The sequence below is a fragment of the Rana temporaria genome, chromosome 7, assembly GCF_905171775.1.
Source record: "Rana temporaria chromosome 7, aRanTem1.1, whole genome shotgun sequence".
NCBI lineage: Eukaryota > Metazoa > Chordata > Amphibia > Anura > Ranidae > Rana > Rana temporaria.
The window spans coordinates 154948479-154972157 of record NC_053495.1 but is presented as its reverse complement, the minus strand read 5'-3'; the positions used below and the strand labels follow the sequence as shown (position 1 = coordinate 154972157).

General features: G+C 42.3%; 1 protein-coding gene across 2 annotated transcripts in view; it reads left to right on the top strand.

The window, feature by feature from the left end:
• Positions 1-505: 505 nt before the first annotated feature.
• The window catches only part of LOC120945789, a 90416-nt gene continuing 67242 nt past the window's right edge, over positions 506-23679 (top strand). The window contains exons 1-5 of one of the 2 annotated variants that reach the window (XM_040360195.1): positions 506-692; positions 806-873; positions 1802-1861; positions 12271-12327; positions 14678-14728. In XM_040360195.1, the coding sequence (XP_040216129.1) occupies positions 644-692; positions 806-873; positions 1802-1861; positions 12271-12327; positions 14678-14728 (285 nt within the window). In that variant the 5' untranslated portion in view covers positions 506-643. The remainder of the gene's footprint in view (positions 693-805; positions 874-1801; positions 1862-12270; positions 12328-14677; positions 14729-23679) is intronic. The other variant, XM_040360194.1, reaches the window with a different exon arrangement.

The window sequence follows — 23679 nt, the reverse complement described above, 5'->3', positions numbered from 1 at the left end:
TTTACTTGTGTTTACTATTACAAGTGTATGTATTTGTGGACTATTTATTGCTGAAGTAATAACCTTGGACTTATCTGTTTTCTGTTTTCAAGTATTATGTTACTTATTTACATTACTGGTCACATTAATAGTATTTGCAATATAGCTGACTTGCTATTTGTTTGTTTTCAAATATAATATGTTACTTGTTTTACCCTGTTGGTTACATTGGTAATAATTGGGATGCAGTGCTGCTTTAAATGCAATTCTTCTCTAGGCACCTTCCTACAATTTTTCATCACCATAAAGACAATTCTTAACACTTAAAACATTATCATAATAGAAATGAGAAAAATTGAAAAATGGCCATAATGTGCAGAAAGGTTAGATGGTAGGAAGCCAGATTAAAACAAATACATTTGGTATTTAGTGTTTAAATTTAGTCTTGGCAAGCACCGCTTGTTTTCCTAACTGGCACCAAGAGTGCCAACAGATCTGATTGGATGTTTCATCATCAAGAACGTTTTTTTTTTAAAAGTCTCTGACATGTGACAGCGTGTGTGTGCGTGGCACTATGTCATGTGTTTAATGATGTCACTGACTTTAACAAGTATAAGAGAAGCGGAGATGTACAGGCAATCACCCACTCGTTGAAATCAATACAATGAAGATCATCCTGCTTTTTGCACTGTTCCGTTTGAGCTCCTGCCAGGGTAAGGACTATTAATCAAGACGTTTGTATTATATTGCTAGAAAATATGGACACATGTTTGGGAGGTCTTCAGTTAATATTCCTCTATGTCTATGTTATGCCATTGCATTATAGCTACTGGATGTTCAGAAACGCCTGTTTCCTATGGTGATGATGATGATTGCCTTGCAAAAGCACTGGAGGTAAAGTGGTAATTAACATAAAAAATATAAACAATTGTATTATTTTTTTTATTTCCTTTATTTGTAAACAAGACAAGGTAGAGCGTGTTATTTTTAATTTAGTTCAGTCGGAATCTGGATAATGGATTGTATGGGTAAGTGATATCGGTAAAACTACTCAAAACAAAATCATGCTGTTATGTCACCCCTAATTTTACATTTGGAATATAGAATAGACTGTAGGGCCCAGATATTCAATGGCATGTCCTTGGTTACATATACATTTGTTGATTTAAAAATATGACATCTTGTATTACATTCATTTACATATATATTGTATCTTTAATTTAAACTGTAAAAGCAATGTCATGTTAATTTTGTTTAATAAAAAAGACCTCACTTTTACAAGGTTACTGTGCTAAAGCAATAGAGGAGGTAGCTTACTTAGCTAAGTGCATGAGGAAACATTGTGTTCACATTTAATACACGCAATGTATGATTTAAGTGAACACAGTGTCATTGTTTTACTAAGCTAAGACAACCTTTACTTTGCTAAAGCTGGCCATAGATGAAACGATTTACTCTGCTGCAACCACGGGTTGCAGGAAAGAAAATGTATCTATTTCCCCATCAACACAAACAGTGGAGACATTGTGGTCTCTCGATGGTGGGTGTGGAAAGCCATCCCTGTCAAGAGAACACAAAGATTAATGCTAGAAGCTATAATAGCGGCTAACAATAATTGCATTTAAAATCTGACAGGCTGGTTGTACCCAAACCCTCTATGGCCATCTTAAGTAAGCAGTCTATATTCCTTTATGAAATAGTTCCATTCATTTCATTGGTTCCTCTTGCTTAATACATTTTCATCATCCTGTAATATTACAATGCATTTCTTTATTAAGAGTGTTGGATATATTCATTTCTAACATATGTCATTCAATTTTAGGATCTTGGATATTTTTTTCCCGCTGTTGCCAAATTTGATTGTGCATACAATCAATTTCAGGTACATTTTATTGTGACTATAACAAAATGTTACAAAATAAACCTATTTGAAAGCACTTTATATAAAGAGCCTCTATACAAAAATAATGTGTGTGGAGCATCTCATTTTTAATCCCGGCTGTGGTATACCTAGTCATAGTTAGTCGTATTCACCCTCAGTTAACTACTACCAGGTAAAAAAAATTGTGATTATTTCTCTCATGAAGACATTTCTGTAAAACAGTGGAGAGAGCCAAATAAGAATAACAAGTGAAGGTTAAATGTGAGTTATTTGAAGGAGATATTGGCAACGTGGATATTAGTAATTCTAAAAAATAATAATTTTCAGCATTCTCAGCTCGCTTGAGATTATCCTATTAACAGCAAGAGAGTAGACTGAATCATTTAAACTTTTTTCTTAATTTACTTATTATTCTTTGTTTTATCTCTTCTTTTTTTTGCAATCTGTGTACCAAAAGGGAGATTTCAATTTAATTGCCATCCTGGAGATGCAATAGGAAGTGAGAGGAAATCTCTATATAATGGGGGAATTTTCTTCTTAGACAGCTGTTTTAAAAACAGGTGTCCCTACATTGCAAGATTTCCCCTCAACTGTTGTCCAGATGACAGCTGTAATATTTAGCATTTTTTATCACCTTATGCCCTGCGTCAATGGTCATCAGGACAATCGGGGCAAGTGAAACATCTTAGCAGGTTCACAGACAGCAACACAAACATATATATGAGAGCAACAAACAAACAGCACAAAACTTTTGGTGAAAAAATAAAAAAATAATATAAATTAATTGGAAGGGATTCCCCAGGGGTTTTATTTGCAGCAAGAAATAAATACTATATATTATTTAAAAAAAAAAAAAATTTATTGTAAAAAGTTCTTCACAGAGAACATCTGTTTATATCAAAACATGAGCTCTGGAATTTGAAATAAAAACATATACATACAAATGACATAGCACGATATAACTATAATTTGATCATACTAAAGACCCTGACTCGTTTCAACCTTGTCAGTATAGGTCTTCTTTTGGAAGAAAAAGGAGAAGAAACTCTAGAAAAAGATACATTGTACAGGTGAAATTGTTCATGAAACCAAAACATTCTCAGCAGTGGTACATATGCAATAATTATATTGCTAATATTAGGAAATATATTTACCAAAAGCCAATGCATTTTGGTGGCCAAAGATAGTGAGGGAGCTGCAGACCGAACCCCCCTCCAATGAAACCGAGAGTGGTGGCAGGTGACCCGGGGACAGAGAGCGGCATGCATGGGCCATTGAGAAGGTTGAGCGGGGGTGACTGGGGGCAGTCTTCCCTCAGAAGGAGACAGAGGAGGCGGGTGAGAAACCAGAGGAACCAGGAGGTGACATGTTGACCGGGAGAGGCTGCAGGTAAGTATAACTGCAGACCAGAGAGGGGGGTATGACAGGCCAGCCAGGGAAATGGTGGGAGCAGTGAGAGGCAGGCTGACCAGAGGAGACTGAATGTGCTGACAAGCCCTGCAAGTTACAGTTGACAGGGGAGGCTGAGCTGAAGCAGGAAGGCACAACAAATAGAAAAGACTAACTGTTTGTGTGTAGTGGGGACTCTGGCTGAGGGGGGTGCAGTGTGAGTAACTAATTACTACTGAGTATTTTGAGGAACTGAGTACTACTGAGTATTGTCAGGCAACTGGGTATTGTTGGGTAACTGAGTATTGTAAGTACTGTTGAGTAACTGAGCACTGTTTGATAACTGAGTATTTTGGGGTAACTGAGTATTGGTGGGTAACTGATTATTGTGAGTAAATGAGTATTGTTGAGTAACTGAGTATTGTGAGTACTGTTGGGTAACTGTGTACTGTTGGGTAACTGAGTATTGCTGGGTATTGTTGGGTAAATGAATACTGTTGGGTAACTGAGTATTGTTGGGTAAATGAGTATTGATGGGTATTGTTGGGTAACTGGGTATTGTGAGTACTGTTGGGTAACTGAGTATTTGTGGGTAACCAATTATTGTGAGTAACTGAGTATTGTTGGGTAACTGAGTATTGTGAATACTGTTGGGTAACTGTTTACTGTTGGGTAACTGAGTACTGTTGGGTAACTGAGTATTGTTGGGTAACTGAGTATTGCTGGGTATTGTTGGGTAACTGGGTATTGTTGGGTAACTGAGCATTGTTGGGTACTGTTGAGTAACTGAGTATTGTTGTACCTTTGTATTGTTGAGTACCTGTGTATTTTTGAGTATTAGAGTCAGGAAGCTAGTTGTCAGTTAATTGGACGGAGTATAATTCCCAATTCCCATTAAATTAGTGGGTACAATGCCTGGCGGGTGTGGAGATGCGACTGTGTACATCTTGGGGCATGTATGCGTTCCTCGATCATGCGATCAATGGCGAATACTGCTGTACAAAATTAAAGCACATTGATTCCCTGGAAGCCCAGATGCTGAATCTAGGGAAGCAGCTGGCAACACTGAGAAGAATCTCCATACTAAAGGAGAGTTTAGAACGTACCCGGCAGGCGCCGGCAAGGGCCAGCACAGAGGCGTGTGGAAATACAGGGGTGCAGGCACCAGTGCAGGGTAGTTGGGTGACAGTTTGGAAAGGTAGAGGGGAAAGGGTTAGGGAGGTCGGTCCTGGGCTGGAACATCCCAATAAATACATTATGTTGCGTGATGTTAGAGATATCGGTCAGGGACCAGCATTGCTGGAGCAGAGTGATGCCCCTTGCTGCCAAGGGAAAAACTCCTCCAGTGAGGATTGGAGCAAGGCTAAGGCTAAGATAAGACAGATTCTGGTGGTAGGGGACTCAATTATTATAAGGACAGAGAGGGCTATATGTCAAAAAGACCTGAAGCACCGAACTGTATGTTGTTCACTGGGCTCTCGTGTTTGGCACATCACTGATCTGGTAAATGGATTATTGATAGGGGCTGGGGAGGACCCAGCTGTCATGGTACACTTTGGCACCAAAGTCAGAGGAAGATGGAGAGTCCTAAAAAATGATTTTAGGGATTTAGGTGCTAAATTGAGGAAGGGACCCCCAAGGTAGTATTCTCAGAAATACTACTGGAACCTCGAGCCACACCAGAGAGGCAGTGGGAGATTAGGGAAATTAACAAGTGGTTGAGGATTTGGTGTAGAAAGAAGGGGTTTGGGTTCCTAGGAAAATGGTCCAACTTCTCAGTCAGTTACCAGCTTTTTAGTAGGGACAGACTGCACCTAAATGGGAAGGGTGCAACTCTGCTGGGAGAGAATATGGCCGAAAAGTTAGAGGGGCTTTTAAACTACAGTAGGTGATGGGGGAAGGGTCCAGATGTAGAGATAACCAGAGTGGTACAAGGTTCAGCGGGTAGTATTGGGGGCATTAGCAGTAGGGAGACTAAAATACCTAAACCCAAGGGCCCAGATTCAAGAAGCTTTTGCGCCCGCGCAACCATAGGTTGCGCGGCGCAATAGCTGTTTTGCTCCCGCGTAGCGAATGCCCCTGATTCAGGAACATCGCTACGCGGACTGCAGCCTAGGATATGACAGGCATAAGCCTCCTTATGCCTTCATATCTTAGGCTGCATTCTTGCGTTGGCCGCTAGGGGGTGCGGCCATTGTGATCGGCGTATAGTATGCAAATAGCATACTATCACCGATTCACAAAACTTGCCCGGGCCCAGCGCACGCCAGGTACGGAGTTTCCGTACGGCGGCTTTAGCGTAAGGCTGCCCCTTCTCATAGTAGGGGCAGCCAATGCTAAAGTATAGCCGCCCTTCCCGCTCGTGAAATTTGAATTTCACGTTGTTTACGTAAGTGATTCGTGAATGGCGCTGGATGCCATTCACGTTCACTTAGAAGCAAATGACGTCCTTGCGACATCATTTGCCGCAATGCACGTCGGGAAAGTTTCCCGACGGAGCATGCGCTGTTCGCTCGGCGCGGGAGCGCGCCTAATTTAAATGATTCCCGCCCCCGGCGGGATCATTTACATTAGGCGCCCTTACGCAGGGCAAATTAGCATAGCGCCCGCGCAATTTACGGAGCTACTGCTCCGTGAATCGCTGGCAAATCGAAATATTTGCGTGGGCGCAGAGCAAAAATCGTTGCCCTTTGCCCACGCAAATATTGCGCGGCTCTACCTGAATCTGGGCCAAGGTAACTAAGTTGACTAATACAAATTACAGTCTTATAACAATGAACAAAGCGATATTATGCGACTGGAAAAAACTATGAGGCTTGTAAACTAATAATAAAAGTCTGGTTAACAAGGTGGGAGAACTGGAGCTGATGATGTACGAGGAGGATTTTGATTTTGTGGAAATTTCAGAGACTTGGTTTGACAGCTCTCATGATTGTCTGGCAACTAGGGATGAGCTTTGAGTTTGAGTCGAACTCATGTTCGACTCGAACATTGCCTGTTCGCCTGTTCGGCGAACAACGAACAATTTGGGGTGTTCGCGGCAAATTCGAAAAGCCGCGGAACACCCTGTTAAAGTCTATGGGAGAAATCTAAAGTGCTCATTTTAAAGGCTAATATGCAAGTTATTGGTGGGGACCTGGGTCCTGCACCAGGGGACATGTATCAATGCAATAAAAAGTTTTAAAAACGGGCGTTTTTTTGGGAGCAGTGAATTTAATAATGCTTAAAGTGAAACAATAAAAGTGAAATATTCCTTTAAATTTCGTACCTTGGGGGGGTGTAAAGTAAGCATGTGAAATAGCGCAGGTTTCCCGTACTTAGAACTGTCCCTGCACAAAGTGTCATTTCTGAAGGAAAAAAAGTAATTTAAACCGACTCGCGGCTATAATGAATTGTTGCCTCCCGGCAATTCAGAGAGAATTCATTCATAAAAAATAAAAGTGTGGGGTCCCCCCAAATTCAATTATCAGGCCCTTCAGGTCTGTTATGGATATTTAGGGGAACCCCCGCCATCAATTTAAAAAAAAAATTACGTGGGGTTCCCCCCAAATATCCATTCCAGTCTCTTCAGGTCTGGTGTGGATTTTAAGGGGAACTCCACCCCAAATTTAAAAAAAAATGGCGTGGAGTTGTACCCCATTACCAATTCACATAGGGGGGCCAGGATCTGGGGGTCCCATTTGTTAAAGGGGTCTTCCAGATTCTGATAAGCTCCCCGCCCGTTAGACCCCCACAACCACCAGGCAAGGGTTGTGGGGATGAGGCCCTTGTCCCCATCAACATGGGGATATCCTCCCCATGTTGAGGGCATGTGGCCTGGTACGGTTCAGGAGGGGGGGCCGCTCTCTGCCCCCCCTCCTTTCTGCGGCCGGCCAGGTTACATGCTCGGATAAGGGGTCTGGTGTGGATTTTTGGGGGAACTCCATGCAATTTTTTTTTAATTGAGGCGGGGTTCCCCTTAAAGCAGGGGTTCACCCTATAAAAAAATTATAACACTACATCCAGCCCAGTTCTGCAAATAAAATTACACTGACCTTTTTTTTTTTTTCACCGTAGATAGCGTTTATCCTTATAATTCACCGCGGCTTCCGGGTAGGGAATCCCGTGGGAGTGGGCGTTCCTATTGACATGCCAATTGATTGACATGCTAAACGACGGCGCATACAGCGCGTCACGACTTCCCGAAAGAAGCTTGGGTCGGCTCGGCTCTATTCGGCGCCGGTGCACCCACTCCCGCGGGATTCCCTACCCGGAAGCCACGGTGAATTATAACGATAAATGCTATCTACGGCGAAAAAAAAGGTCAGTGTCATTTTATTTGCAGAACTGGGCTGGATGTAGTGTTAGAAATTGTTTATAGGGTGAACCCCCGCTTTAATATCCATACCAGACCTGAAGGGCCTGGTAACTGAATTTTGGGGGACCCCTTGCTTTTTTTTTTTTTATGAATGAATTATCTCTGAATTGCCGGGAGCCGACAATTCATTATAGCCGCAAGTCAGTTTTAAATGACTTTTTTTCTTTCAGAAATGACACTTTGTGCAGAGACAATTCTAAGTACCGGAAACATGTGCTATTTCACAGGCTTACTTTACACCCCCCTAGGTACGAAATTTAAAGGAATATTTCACTTTTATTGTTTCACTTTAAGCATTATTAAATTCACTGCTTCCGAAAAAACGTCCGTTTTTAAAACTTTTTTTGCATTGATACATGTCCCCTGGGGCAGGACCCAGGTCCCCAAACACTTTTCAGGACAATAACTTGCATATTAGCCTTTAAAATTAGCACTTTAGATTTCAAACGTTCGAGTCCCATAGACTTTAACGGGGTTCTAAAGTTCACACGGACGTTTGGTGTGTTTGCAGGTTCTGCTGCAAACCGAACAGGGAGGTGTTCGGCTCATCCCTACTGGCAACCATTGAGGGGTATTCCCTATATCACAGAGATAGAGAGGGTAAGAAAGGGAGATGGGTATGCCTGTATATCAAAAATGATGTGCAAGAGAATGTGAGGGACAATATTACTAATGGAGCTAAGGAAAACAAAAGGAAAGGCCTTAAAAAAATACAAGGCGGAGGGGTCATTGTCGTCATTCCAACTTTTCAAAGAATGCATTAGAACTGTAAGGGTGCAATCAGGGCAGCTAAAATAGAACACAAAAGGCACATCGCAGAGGAGAGTATTAAAAATAACAAAAAAAATGTAAAAGAGAGGCCAGAACATATTGGCCCCATAAGCGATGATGAAGGGAATCTGGTTACAAAAGACGGAGAGATAGCAAAGGTTTTGAATATATTCTGCTACTCAGTCTTCACTAGCATGTCACAGGAAGTACCCTCATGGCTAACAGAAGACAGAATCAGCAATAGACTTGATAAACTTAATATAAATAAGTCACCGGGACCAAGGTTTCAGGTTGCACCTGAGGGTTCTTGAAGAACTTATTTGGGTTATAGCCAGACCACTGTTCCTAATTTTTGTGGACGGTTTACTGACTGGAAAGGAACTGGCTGATTGGAGAAAAGCCAATGTAGCACCAATAATTAAAAGAGGGCAGAGATATATCCCTATAAACTACAGGCCAGTTAGCCTAACATCAATAGTATGCAAGCTATTGGAGGGGATGATAAGGGACTATATACAATATTTTAGTAATGTAAATGGTATCATTAGCAGTAATCAGCATGGATTCATGAAGAATCATTCTTGTCAGACCAATCTATTAACGTTCCATGAAGAAGTGAGCTGCCATCTAGATAAAGGAAGGCCCGTAAATGTGGTGTATCTGGATTTTTTTTTTCAATACAGTTTCCCACAAACGTTTACTGTACAAACTAAGGTCTGTTTGCCTGGACCATGGGGTGAGCACCTGGATTGAAAACTGGCCACAGTTTATTCATAAACGATCTCGAGGATGGGATAAACAGCTCAATCTCAGTTTTTGCTGACTATGCAAAGCTAAGCAGGGCAAAAACTTCTACGCAGGATGTGGAAACCTTGCAAAAAGACCTAAGCAAATTTAATGAGGTGGGCAACTACATGGCAAATTACGTTTAATGTTGAAAAATGCAAGGTTATGCATTCGGGTGTCAAAAATATGAATGCAAGTTACTCGCTGGGGGAGAATTATCTAGGATGGAAAATGACCTGTGGGTCCTAGTAGAGGACAGGCTCAGCAATGGCATGCAATGCCAAGCTGCTGCAAGCAAAGCAAACAGAATATTGGCATGCATTAAAAAGGGGATTCACTCCAGAGACAAAACGATAATTCTCCCACTCTACAAGACTCTGGTCCGGCCACACCTGGAGTATGCCATCCAGGTCTGGGCACCAGTCCTCAGGAAGGATGTGCTGAAACGGTAGAGAGTCTAGAGAAGGCCAACAAAGCTAATAAAGGGACTGGAGAACCTCCGCTATGGGGAAAGGCTACAAGCTATGGACTTATTCTCTCTGGAGAGGAGACACTTGATATGATATCAATGTACCAATATCATACTGTTGACCCAAGCATAGGGAAAAAACTTTTCAGTGAAAGGGAAGTTAAAAGGTGGCCATTAACTAAAATTAGAAGAGAAGCGGTTTAACCTTAAACTGCTTAAAGGGTTCTTTACTGTCCAAGCAGTAAGGATGTGGAATTTTCTTCTGCAAGCAGTGGTATCAGCAGGGAGCATCTATAATTTGAAAAAATTATTAGATCGACTCCTTGACCACTTATGCCGCGTACACATGATCATTTTTCGGCATGAAAAACACGTAGTTTTAAAAAAATGTCATTTAAAATGATCGTGTGTGGGCTTCACATCATTTTTCGGGTTCTGAAAAACAACAACATTTTTTTTCCGAACATGCTGCATTTTTTAATGACGTTTTAAACTATGTTGTTTTTTGGGTTGTAAAAAATGATCGTGTGTGGGCTAAAACTACGTTAAAAACCTGCACATGCTCAGAAGCAAGTTATGAGATGGGAGCGCTCGTTCTGGTAAAACTACCATTTGTAATGGATTAAGCACATTCATCATGCTGTAACAGACAGAAAAGCGTGAATCGTCTTTAATTAACACAGAATCAGCTAAAGCAGCCACAAGGGTGGCGTCATTCTCAAGGAACGTCCCCTTTAGAGTGCCGTCGTACGTGTTGTACTTCACCACGCTTTGCTAGAGCATTTTTTAAAAACGATGGTGTGTGGGCAACGTCGTTTTAATGATGAAGTGCCGAAAAACGTCATTTTTTTTTCATGTTGAAAAATTATCGTGTGTACACGGCATTAAGACTCGGACCATTATGCAGCTAAAGGACCTTGCCCCTTTTTGCGATTCGGCACTGCGTCACTTTAACTGACAATTGCGCGGTCCAAACAAAATTGGTGTATTTTTTTTCCCACAAATAGAGCTTTCTTTTGGTGGTATTTGATCACCTCTGCGGTTTTCATTTTTTGCGCTATAAACAAAAATAGAGTGACAATTTTGAAACAAATGCAATATTTTTTACTTTTTGCTATAATAAATAGCATTAATAGCATATATTAAATAGTATTCCTCTACATATTTTTGGTAAAAAAAATTGCAATGAGCGTTTAACGATTGGTTTGCGCAAAATTTATAGTGTACAAAATAGGGGATAGTTTTATGGCATTTTTATTATTTTTTTTTTTTTTTTACTACTAATGGCGGCGATCAGAGATTTTTTTGATGACTGTGACATTATGGCGGACACATCGGACAATTTTGACACATTTTTGGGACCATTGTCATTTTCACAGCGAAAGTGCTATAAAAATGCATTGTTTACTGTGAAAATTACAATTTCAGTTTAGGAGTTAACCACTAGGGGGCGCTGTAGGGGTTAAGTGTGACCTCATATGTGTTTCTAACTGTAAGGGGGCAGGGCTGGACATGTGACATCATTGATCATCTTTCCCTATATCAGGGAACAGACGATCACTGACATTGCCACTGGGAAGAACGGGGGAGGTGTGTTTACACACACCTCTCCCCGTTCTTCAGCTCCTGTGACTGATCGCGGGACACCGGCGGCGATCGGGTCTGCGGGTCCCGCGACCCATGGCTGGGCACTTAAAGGGGACATACCCTTATGTGATTGTGCCCAGCCGTGCCGTTCTGCCGACGTATATCGGCGTTAGGTGGTCCTTAAGTGGTTAACGACCACAACATACAGATATATACAATGTACGATTAACATAAACACATACACATAAACAAAGCTAATAAAGGGACTGGAGGACCTCAGCTATGTGGAAAGGCTACAAGGATATACAATGTACCATTAACATAAACACACACACACACGCACACACACACACACATAGGTTGACTTGTGTCTTTTGTTCAACCTCGCCAACTATGTAACTATGCAATTATACAGAAAACTGTTAACATTTAGGGCTAGTTCACACCACATGCAGTCCAGTGCATTTTTTTTCTGCATCAAAATCGCATTGGAAAAAAGGTTACATGGTTTCCAATGGCATGGTTCACACCAGTGCAGTCAGTTCCATGGCTTTCCAGTTCCAGAAAATAAGTAGAACCTGCTGCATTTTTCCTGCACTGTACTGGACGGGAATTCAGTAAAACGTATCAAAAACACACTGAAACACACTGGACTCTAGTATAGTGGAAAAAAAACAAGAAAAAAAGCTCCTGGAATGCATCCGAAACCACATCAAAAACGCAACAACAATTTTCTGGAACGCATCAAAAACGTGCTAAAAACGCCCATGCAGAAACACACCTGGAAAGGCTCTGGAGTGCATCTTTGTGGTGTAAACCAGCCCACAATAACATTTACAAAATATGAAAATAACAATACCAAAAGCCAAGATATTCAGAGTGTTGAGGTGGTGGGGAACAGATTTAAGAATAAAGCCACAGAAACCATCTGTCACCTGTCTAAGGGCTTTCATAAAGTTTTATTGGTTTGTTGAGATTGCTTTAAGAGATCTGACTTTTAATAGGGCCGTTACAATAACTGTAATCTTCACTCCATGGTATTTTTTTTAGGAGGATAAAAATGAAAAGAATTACAACGCTGCAGCAAAAGAATTCGCTAATGCACTGGTGCGTAGAACTAATTTATGATTGTATGTACAGATTAGCTGTTTAAGAATATTTTTTTAATTTTTTTATTACCAAGATGAACATAGGAAATTAAAGTTATGTCCCCTGTGATGATTTTTCCTTTTCAGTTTAGCTGCCCTTAGGCTTGCAATGGTTTTGCACAGATCAACCCTATTCTTCCTCTTCTGAGGTCCCCCACCTGTGCTCCTGACTTCTCCCCCTTCTGAGTGTCCCCATAAAATGCTACTTATTATGGGGACACTAATGTGGGCTTGATCCTGAGCTATGCTCTGTGTGTCCATTGATACTCAGCTCCATCTCTGCTCATTGGCTGTCATTGCCTCCATGCCCAGAGAGAGAGGAGAGAGCCACTGCTCTTTAGCACAGGGCTGGATCAAGATTGGGCTCATGTAAGTATAATGGGGGCTGGGGGAAGGAACTGAACACAGAAGTTTTTTTTTTTACCTTTATGCAGAGAATGCATTAAGGTAAAAAAAAAAAAAAAAACTCTGCCTTCAGAATCACTTTATTGGTACAGCTTATAGAATGAAAAAAAAGATAGTATTCAAATTTAAGTATTTTTTTATTACTATTAATAGACCTTATTTATCGGTGTATAACACGCACTTTTTCACCTGAAAACAGAGGGTAAACAGTTCCTGCGTGTTATACGCCAATATATATTTTTGTACCAATGGGGCGGTCCGCCCTGGGTGCCACTCATTGGGGAGGTGTGTCAGGCCGGCTGCCCCATCTCTCTCTGGCCCTGGGACAGTGCTGCCAGCATACAAAAAACATTACTGCCAGCCCCTTCTCATATACCGCTCCTCCTGTGCCACTTTCGATGTAAATGAAAGCCTCTAAATAACTCAATTAACGTGGCTCTTGCTGGCTGCTCTCCTCCTTGAGTGTAGCTTTTGATTGGAGGAGGAGAGCGGTCATATGACTGTTAATGAAACAGCAGAGGAGAGCAGTCACATGACCAGGTCCACGAGAGAGTGGCGTTAATTTAGGTATTTAAAATCTTTGATTTATAATGAGAGTGGCACAGGAGGAGTGGTGTATGAGAAGGGATTGACAGTGATGTTTTTACTTTAGAGCAGGGGTCTCCAAACTTTTCAAACAAAGGGCCAGTTTATTGTTCTTCAGCCTTTAGGAGGGCCGGATTGTGACCAGCAGGGTAGAAAAACCCCCGGGCCCAGCATTGGTGAGAAAAAATATGGCCTCATAGTTTGCGATCAGTAGGATAAGGAGTAGTGCCCCTATTAGTAGGAGTAATTGTATCTCATCATTGGTATCAGTAGAAGAAAAAGTTCCCCCTTGTTGGAGTCAGTGGGAAGAATAGTGCCTCATATCAGTGGGAGGAATAAAGCCCTGAGGGCCGGATAAAAGCTAGCAAAGGGCCACATCTGGCCCTCGGGCCACAGTTTGGAGACCCCTGCTTTAGAGTATGCTGGCAATTGTGTCCCAGGAGACTGGGGGTCTCCTGGGAGTGCTTTATAATGAACGCTGGTTGTGTGATGTGCAGGATAAGGGGGCTGTGTTATGTGCAAGGAAAGGGGGCTGTGTACTATGCAAGGATAGGGGTCTGTGTACTATTCCTATTCAGGGAAAGGGTTCTGTGTACTATTCAGGGAAAGGGGTCTGTGTACTATGCAGGGTAAGGGGTCAGTTTACTGTGCAGAGGGTCATGTACTGTGCAGGGGGTGCGTTTACTGTGCAGGGGGTGTGTGTACTGTGTGATGTGTAGCATAAGGGGGCTGTGTGATGTGCAAGGAAAGGGGTCTGTGTACTATGCAATGAAAGGGGTCTGTGTACTATGCAGGGAAAGGGGTCCATGTACTGTGCAGGGGGTCCATGTATTGTGCAGGGGGTCCGTGTACTGTGTGATGTGCAAGGAAATGGGGCTTTGTACTATGCAGGAAAAGGGGTCCATGTACTGTGCAGGGGGTATGTGTACTGTGCAGGGGGTGCGTGTACTGTTCAGGGGGTCTGTGTATTGTTCAGGGGGTATGTGTACTGTGCAGGGGCTCTGTGTACTGTGCAGGGGCTCTGTGTACTGTGCAGGGGGTCTGTTTACTGTTCAGGGGGTCTGTGTACTGTTCAGGGGGTCTGTGTACTGTGCAGGGGGTCTGTGTACTGTTCAGGGGGTGCATCTACTGTGCAGGGGGTCTGTGTACTGTGCAGGGGTCTGTGTACTGTGCAGGGGGTCTGTGTACTGTTCAGGTGCTGTGGAAAGTTTTTTTCCTGAAACTTTCCTCTTAAAGTTAGGGTGCGTGTTATACGTCTGTGTGTGTTATACGCCTATAAATATAGTAATTTAATAATGTACTTTATACTCTCATTGCAGGAGTGTACAGGTTGCGAACTTGGTTCAATATTTGGTGAAAGTCATACTCTTGTAAGTCACTGTTCATTTAAATCTCACTTTGATATAATGCATTCAATGTGTTTCCAGCTCATGAGACACATTCAAATACTGTAACACAGTTGTCGAACACAAGGCCCGCGGGCCGAATCCGGCCCTCCAGGCCATTTCATGTGGCCCTCGCACCTCTCCTGCAGCTGCAGGAGAGCTCCAGACCTCCTATGGTCCTCCTCCAGACCCCTACTTTCTGCTTTTAAGCAATGCATCCAGCTTCTTCCCAGCAGCAGTATAAGGAAAGGGGGGTGCACTGTGATATAAGGGGGACTCAACTTCTGATGATGGGGTGGCTCTTGACATCTAATGTAAAGGGCAGGGGATGTGCTGGACATCTAATCTTACAGATACAACCGGCCCTTTTGAGGACAATCATAAAGCTGATGCGGCCCACAATGAAATTGAGTTTGACACCCCTGCTGTATAACAAATGGCAGAAAACCAAATGATTTCAGTAATCCTAGTTCAATAGAGCAGTAAAAAATCATCCAATCACGCACAAGGCAAAATCTTTATTTTATTTTCAAATGCTTCTCCTCATGATTTGGCATTCAATGTGAGCATTTTTTGCTCCATGAGAAAAATTCACCTCAGTAAAGCAGTTCAATGATCAATGAAGATGTGCAAAGTGCAGGAATCTATGCTAAACAGCCACAGTTTGCCTTTCATTGAATTATAGCATTCAGAGCAAAGTAATATGATTACCGATTGTCAATTGGTCACTTTATAAATAAAAATTATTTTTCTAAAGTTTGTCAACTCTTTGATACATTACAGAAATTAGATAACTTCTGGTTAGCTCCATGGTTAGACACTGGAATAAATATACAATTAAACAAACAAAGTGGTGCATGTATGTATAGCTATCTATATATACAGTGTATGTGTGTGTGTGTGTGTGTGTATATATATATAAATAAATATATATATATATATATATATATATATATATATATATATATATATATATACACAGTATCTCACAAAAGTGAATACACCCCTCACATTTTTGTAAATATTTTATTATATCTTTTCATGTGACAACACTGAAGAAATTAAATTTTTCTACAATGTAAAGTATTGAGTGTACAGCTTGTATAACAGTGTAAATGTGCTGTCCCCCCAAAATAACCCAACACACAGCCATTAATGTCTAAACCTCTGGCAACAAAGTTTAGTACACGCCCATTTAGCCATTTCCCCTCACCGGTGTCATATGACTCGTTAGTGCTAAAAGGTCTTGGGCGTGAATGGGGAACAGGTGTGTTAAATTTGGTGTTATCGCTCTCACTCTCTCATACTGGTCACTGGAAGTTCAACATGGCACCTCATGGCAAAAAACACTCTTATGGTCTGCAAAAAAGAATTGTTGCTCTAAATAAAGATGGCCCTGGCTATAAGAAGATTACCAAGACAGGTTCCACTCAGAAAAGGCCTCGCTATGGTCGTCCAAAGAAGATGAGTGCGTGTGCTTAGTGTCATATCCAGAGTTTGTCTTTAGGAAATTGTCGCATGAGTGCTGCCAGCATCGCTTCAGAGGTTGAAGGGGTGGGGGTCAGCCTGTCAGTGCTCAGACCATACACCGCACACTGCATCAAATTGCTCTGCATTGCTGTCGTCCCAGAAGGAAGCCTCTTCTAAAGATGATGCACAAGAAAGCCTGCACACAGTTTGCTGAAGAAAAGCAGACTAAGGACATGGATTACTGGAACCATGTCCTGTGATCTGATAAGGTTCAGATGGTGTCAAGCGTGTGTGACGGCAACCAGGTGAGGAGTACAAAGACAAGTGTGTTTTTCTTACATTCAAGCATGGTGGTGGGAGTGTCATGGTCTGGGGCTGCATGAGTGCTGCCGGCACTGGGGAGCTACAGTTCATTGAGGGAACCATGAATGCCAACATGTACTGTGACATATTGAAGCAGAGCATAATCCCTTCCCTGCAGCGCAGTATCCCAACATGATAATGACCCCAAACACACCTCCAAGACAACCACTGCCATGCTAAAGAAGCTGAGGGTAAAGGTGATGGACTGGCCAAGCATATCTTCAGACCTAAACGCTATTGAGCATCTGTGGGGCATCCTCAAATGGAAGGTGGAGGGGCACAAAGGTCTCTAACATCCACCAGCTCTGTGATGTCGTCATGGAGGTGTGGAAGAGGACTCCAGTGGCAACCTGTGAAGCTCTGGTGAACTCTATGCCCATGAGGGTTAAGGCAGTGCTGGAAAATAATGGTAGCCACACAAAATATTGACACTTTGGGCCCAAATTGGACATTATCACTTAGGGGTGTACTCACTTTTGTTGCCAGCGGTTTAAACCTTAAGGGCTGTTATACAAGCTGTACACTTAATACTTTACATTGTAGCAAAGTGTAATTTCTTCGGTTTTGTCACATGAAAAGATATACCATATTTTTCGGACCATAAGACCTCGTACACACGACCGAACATGTCCGCTGAAACTGGTCCGCGGACCAGTTTCCGCGGACATGTTTGGTCGTGTGTAGGGCCTATCGGACCGTTTTCCAGCGGACATTTTTCCAGCGGACCGTTTTCCAGCGGACAAAAGTTTCTTAGCATGCTAAGAAACTTGTCCGCTGGAAACCTGTCCGTCGGACATGTTCGATGGTTAGTACACAAAAGCATCGGACCAAAAACCCGCGCATGCTCAGACAAAGTGAGGGGACAGGAGCGCTCGTTCAGGTAAAACTCGCGTTTGTTTGTGACATGGCACATTCGTCATTTTAAATATCTAGTGTGTCGTTTATTGCCTCGTTTTTTTTCTTCGTTCTCTTGCTAGAATAAACCCGTTCTCTTGCTGATGCTATATAGACTGAGTTGTCCCATACTGAAATATTACATTTTTTGCTTGTGATTTAAGTTTTTGTAAATGTTTGCTAGCCAGATGTCCCAACTTTTTTTTTTGTCCTCCACATGTATATATTTATGTTCTTTTTAGTTAATGTTGATCTTATATATTTGATTTTTTTTTTTCAAGTTATGTCAACATTGTGTTTTTTTTTTAACTTGCTATATTTTTTTTATTTCTTTTGTTGGCAAGTTATGTCAACATATTGTTTTTGTGGGTGATTTTACTTTTTTTATGGTTTACCAAATTGGCACACCAAATGTACCCCCCCCCCCCCCCCAAGGAGTTTGTGTCCTTTGTAAATGACACATTGTATTTTTAAAATGTTTGATGCCTAATCACCACAGTATAAAACACAATAGACAAGGTTTGAACGTAAAGAAAAAAAGCCATTTATTTTGGCAAAACATAAAATTAGAAATAACCAGAACGGCAGCACTTGATCAGTTAGCAAAATACATGCAGACTTGGAATTCCAACATGATCAAGGAAAAAATTAATAAACTCAGGAGGCACGAAAAAAAAAAAACAGAAGCAGCAGCACATGACCAAAGGAACCCAAGCTGTGATAGTCCAACAAGCTCACTTTTTGGCTTAATCAACTGGAAGGCAGGGAATCACTTTCTTGTCTTCTTTCCAGCCTTCCTTCCAGGCTGCCTTACAGCGGAACTTCCACGGGCCCGTACACGGCCCCGTTACAGGTGGGGATGATGTGGCAGCAGGAGGATGTAGCAGATGTGGAGCAGGCCGGGCCGGGTCACTTAGATCAGTGTCCCTGGTCAGCAGGTCCCTATGCATCCACCAAAGGACCTTATTAATCAGGTTCTTTGCCAGGACCCTTTGCTCCTCCCCCCTTGGTTTAGTTCATGCGCAATGGAGGCGCTTCAGTGGGGTTGAGGGGGGCCCTCATTATAGCACTTGCCTCCCTGATCAGTTCAAGGCTCTCGTCCTCCACCTGCCTCATGCGCCTCCTTAGGCCTGGTCGCCTCATCTGGAGGGGAGGAACCTGGCTGATGGTGCTGAGCCTGGGCCTGGGGACCTGCTGAACTCCACTGGGCCCGGCCTCCTCCTGGCTGCCACTCACCGCTTCCGCCTGGCTGACATGTTCCTCGGGAGCTGCCACCTCCTGGCTGGTCTCTTCTTCCTGTGTCTAATAAAAAAGGGACATGTTGTAATATTTTGCACAATCAAATCACACACATTTTCATGCTCTAGACTGTTTTAGTTTTTCTCCATTTAACTTGAACAGACTCTCCTTCTGACCCCTGCAGTTGGCATCCCTGACACCTATTTTTATGCCCACGACTTGTGTTTTTGTTTCCAAGCTTGGTTTTTTGTTTACAATATCAACTCAATAAACAAACAATAATTAGCAGCCAAGAAATATGTTGGATACTACTATACCTCACTGAAGATCGCCAGATCTGAGTCCATGTCAGCCAGCCCCTCGGCGGACTCTGCAGGGGTGTGGGGATCCGTGGAAGTTCCGCTGCAAGGAAGCGTGAAAGGAAGGCTGGAAGGAAGACTTGAAAGTGAGTCCCGGCACTCCATTTGATCCCCCCAAAAAGCGAGCTCCTTGAAGTACCACAGCTTGGGCTCCTTTGGCTCACTTGCTGTTGCTCCTGATTTTTTTTGTTGTTGCTCTCTGTATGTTCTTCTGTACGTGCTCCTGAGGTTTGCCATTTTCTCCTTGACCATCGTGCCTGTGCATTCTGGAACCCAAGTCTGCATGTATGATGCTATCTCGTTCAGTGCTGCCGTTCTTTGGTCTGCCTGCTATTCCAAAGGATGGGCATTTCTCTAAATTTTTCTATTAACAGCAGGATGTTATCTGGAATTTGCAATTGATCCATCCTTATCCTTATTGTTTTTTTTTTTTTTTTTTGAGAAAATGATGTCTAGAATAACAAAAGATAAATAAACAGAAAACACGATTTAAAAAAGGCTCAGCTTTGACATAATATGTGCCCAATCATTTTTAAACTACTATACAAAAACAATGTCTCCTGCTGCTAAAATGCTGGCCAGCTCTGCCCCATTGTTGTACAAAAAAATGATTTTACATGCAGACCCTTTGGTTCCATTTCACTAAATACGTGGCATCTATAACCATCCACAATTATTATTAATGATAGCAATCATCAAGGCACTATTTCATGTGTAGATATCATGCCCCTCAGCATTGATGACATAATACACTACCTAATTACCTCTGTCCAACCAACACAGAACAATACTTGCATGATCTGAATACACAAGACTAAAATTAAAAAGAGGTAGAGCATTCTCACATATAGATTTTGTGATGTGTCCAAGCAGTTGGAGAGCAAAATAGCATTTTGGGCCCCAAGATACATAATAGCGTAAAAGGGTGCAAACAACATACAAAACCCCCAACCCATGGCTCTCAAGTTTCTAGGCCTCTGCTGATCCCATGTTGTAATTTCTTACCTTCGTCTCTGTAGCTCCTCGCTTAGAACGCTCGAGTAATCTCCGCGTAACCTACATAATCACGTAATTTTACTTTTATACACTCCGCGCATGCATGAAACGCCGCCCTCGTCGCCGCCCATGACGGATCCTTTCCTCTTTTCCACGCCCCTAATCACTGTGAAACGGAAAGATGGCGTAACTCTGTAGCTCCTCGCTCAGAACGATCGAGTAATCTCTGCGTAACCTACGTAATCACATCGTTTTCCTTCTACACTCCGCGTATGCGTGAAACGCCGCCCTCGTCGCCGCCCATGACGGATCCTTTCCTCTTTTCCAAGCCCCTAATCACTGTGAAACGAAAAGATGGCAATGTCACACGAGCGTGCATTAACCTCTCATCATGAGCATGAAGGGACAGAGGCAGGAACGTCCCAATCCAGGCCCAAACGCTACAAGGCAACAAATATGTCTTTACAAGAGATGGTGGAGATGGTGGACATAATGCGGAGGAAGGATTACGACGGGGATCATGGCCCATACAACACCCCTAACCGGAGGAAGGCTAAAATTATGGACAAGGTTGCGAGGAGACTTTATGCTATGTTTGGGGTCACCAGGTCCAAAGAGCAGCTCCGTAAACGTTTGTCGGACTTTAAACTGCGTGAGCCACATCAGTTTAAGAAGATCAAGAAAATTATTGATAAAAGTAGGTCCTTTTACTTATTTTGTTTGGCAATTGTCTTTCTTAATTTGTTGGCATGTATATTTCTACTTCTGCCTCATTGGCCTGGTTGTACTTTGGAACACATGTAGAATTTTTATGTTGTTTTTGTAAATAGGAATTTTTTCAACGATCGTAGTAGTAAACAGCGTTATCACATTGTTTCTCAGAAATCCTATGTTGTTCCAGGAACAGCACACCTAGACATGGCTATTTGGCGTAAAACAACGTTTCTAAACATTGTGGAAAAGATGATGTGTTTGTTCAAACTTACTAGAATGTGAAAGGCAAACAGGATTCATTCACACAGTGATAATAAGCAGCTGTTTTCACATCTGGACTCAAGAGCACCTGTGTCTCCACCAAAACTAGATTACTATTTTAGGGTCTCCGACAAATAATTTTTATGGGGGCCATCCATGTGTGTCACTTCGCTAAAAAGGGGCAGTATCACAGCTTGGGCTAAGTCATATAAAAACAAAGGTTAGGTTTGGTGGAATAAGCCCAAAAACACAAAATTGTAAACCAATTCTAAGCAATGTTTGCGATTTCTGCCCTCCGATATCTGTGTGCTGATATTTTTGTTTCATGTTATTTAGGGGAAAGAAGAGGACAGCATTTGGAGGAGGCAGGGAGGCACAGACTCTCTAAAAAAAAAAAAATCTGCATGTGGAGGAGGAGGATGTGGAAGAAGGAGTGGTGGAAGGAAGAGAGGAGGAGGAAGAAGAAATTTTGGAAAGAGGAGTTATGGAAGAAGGAGGATTTATGGAAGAAGGAGAATTTATGGAAGAAGGAGGATTTATGGAAGAAGAAGGAGAAGTTGTGGAAGAAGAACGAGAAGTTGTGGAAGAAGGAGGAGTTGTGGAAGAAGAAGGAGAAGTTGTGGAAGAAGAAGGAGAAGTTGTGGAAGAAGGAGGAGTTGTGGAAGAAGGAGAAGGTGGAGATTCTCAGCCCAACAGGTCAGTGTCACCCCAGCTTCACAGGGAAAAAGAGATGTAGATAGGTCTGCACAATACCAATTTTTTTTTTTTTTAGGGGATGAAGATGGTGTTAGCACATCTGCTACTCCGCATTTTTCACGTGCAAGTGCACAAATTATCATACAGCAAATCATGGAGTGCAGCACAGAAATTGACAATATGAGGGAAAGGATGATTGTGATTGAACAAAATTTCAAAAATATCATCGACATGATGGGCCGTGTCCAAGACTGAACCCCCCCAACCGTTTTTAAAAGTTTGAAATCAATGCGCCAAAATTTGAAGATGCACACACAGTGTGTCAACATGTGCTATCTGCCATCACAGGATATCGATTGTCTGTGCTTTGTGGGTACAACCCCTTCCTCGCTTCTCAAGTAGGTGAGAGGAAGGGTTTGCACCCACAAAACACGTACATTGATCACCCATAATGTCAGATAGCACATGTGGACATTTGTCATGGTATCTCAGGAGAGAAATCCCCATTTGGCCCGTCACACAGAATGTGTGCATCTTCAAATGTTGGCGTGTTCCGGGGTGACATCAGACCATGACTGTTGTTGGTATTAAAAGTTTGAATTTTGTAAGTTCCATTGTTTGTAAATTTTTAGATTTGGATTAAAAAACTGGTTTGGATAATCCATAACAAAAACAAATAAAAAAAAATCTAAATAATAAAAAATTACTAAAGCCACGTTTTGCAAAAAAAAAAATTCAAAATTCAAAATAATAATAAAAAAAAGCCACGTTTTGCAAAAAATCTAAATCAAAATTTTGGGAAAATGAACAAGTTGCAAATAAAAAAAAAAAAACACAAAAAAGAGTGGCTTCTTCTTTCTATGCTCAATACCCAGTTTGTAGATGAGTGACTAATGTGCAATTGTGGTTATTTACTAAAACCTGAAAAATACATTTGGCACTAGAAGTGCACTAGTTGGAGAACCAGGAAGACAGGTAAAAAGAGAAAAAGCAATAATGACAAACAACTGTATAAAGTCCAATGGTCTAATTATTTATTATTTCTTGGAATATTTCTTTCTTTTGGGGGCCGATTTAGAAAGAAATATGATCAGGCATAGCAATGACCCATGAAGTACTCAACATATTTGTCACGTACCTCACGAGCAGATTGGGTGGCCAAGCCAGCGCGACCAGTGTCCAGCCCAGGAAGGGTATCTGAGGGTAGTCCTGCCTCAGCACCGATGTTGGGTAGGTACGCCTGGGAGTGCCTGCGTAAAAAATTGGCCAAAATGCAACAGGCAAAAACAACAGTGTTCAATTTATATTCCGCCAGGTGTATCGCTGTCTGGAACAGGCGGAACTGGCTGGCGAGTATCCCAAAGGCATTCTCGACTACCCTCCGGGCTCTGGCCAGCCGATAATTGAACACCCTCCTCTCCGAGGTGAGGGTCCTCTGGGGAAAAAGCCGCATGAGGTGAGGTCCAAGCCCGAAAGCTTCGTCCGCTAAAAAAACAAACGGAAGTCCTTCCACATTGTCTTCATCCGGTGGCAGTTCCAGACCACCAGTTTGTAGACGCCTGTAGAATTCAGTCTGCGCGAACACTCCCCCATCAGACAGCCGGCCGTTCTTCCCCACGTCCACATACAAAAATTTGTAGTGTGCCGACACCACCGCCATCAACACGATACTATTAAAACCTTTGTAATTCAAATAGTACGACCCCGAACGGGGTGGCGGCACTATGCGGACGTGTTTCCCATCTATTGCTCCTCCGCAGTTTGGAAAATCACAACGCAGGGCAAATTGGGAAGCCACAGTCTGCCATTCCTGTGGCGTGGAGGGAAATTGTGGGGACAAACAAAAAAAAAATTAGTACTTTGGCACATAAGCATTGCAAACACAATACAAAAACCATCCTTGTGCAACATCACAGTATTCACATTTCTGAAAATAATTGTGGA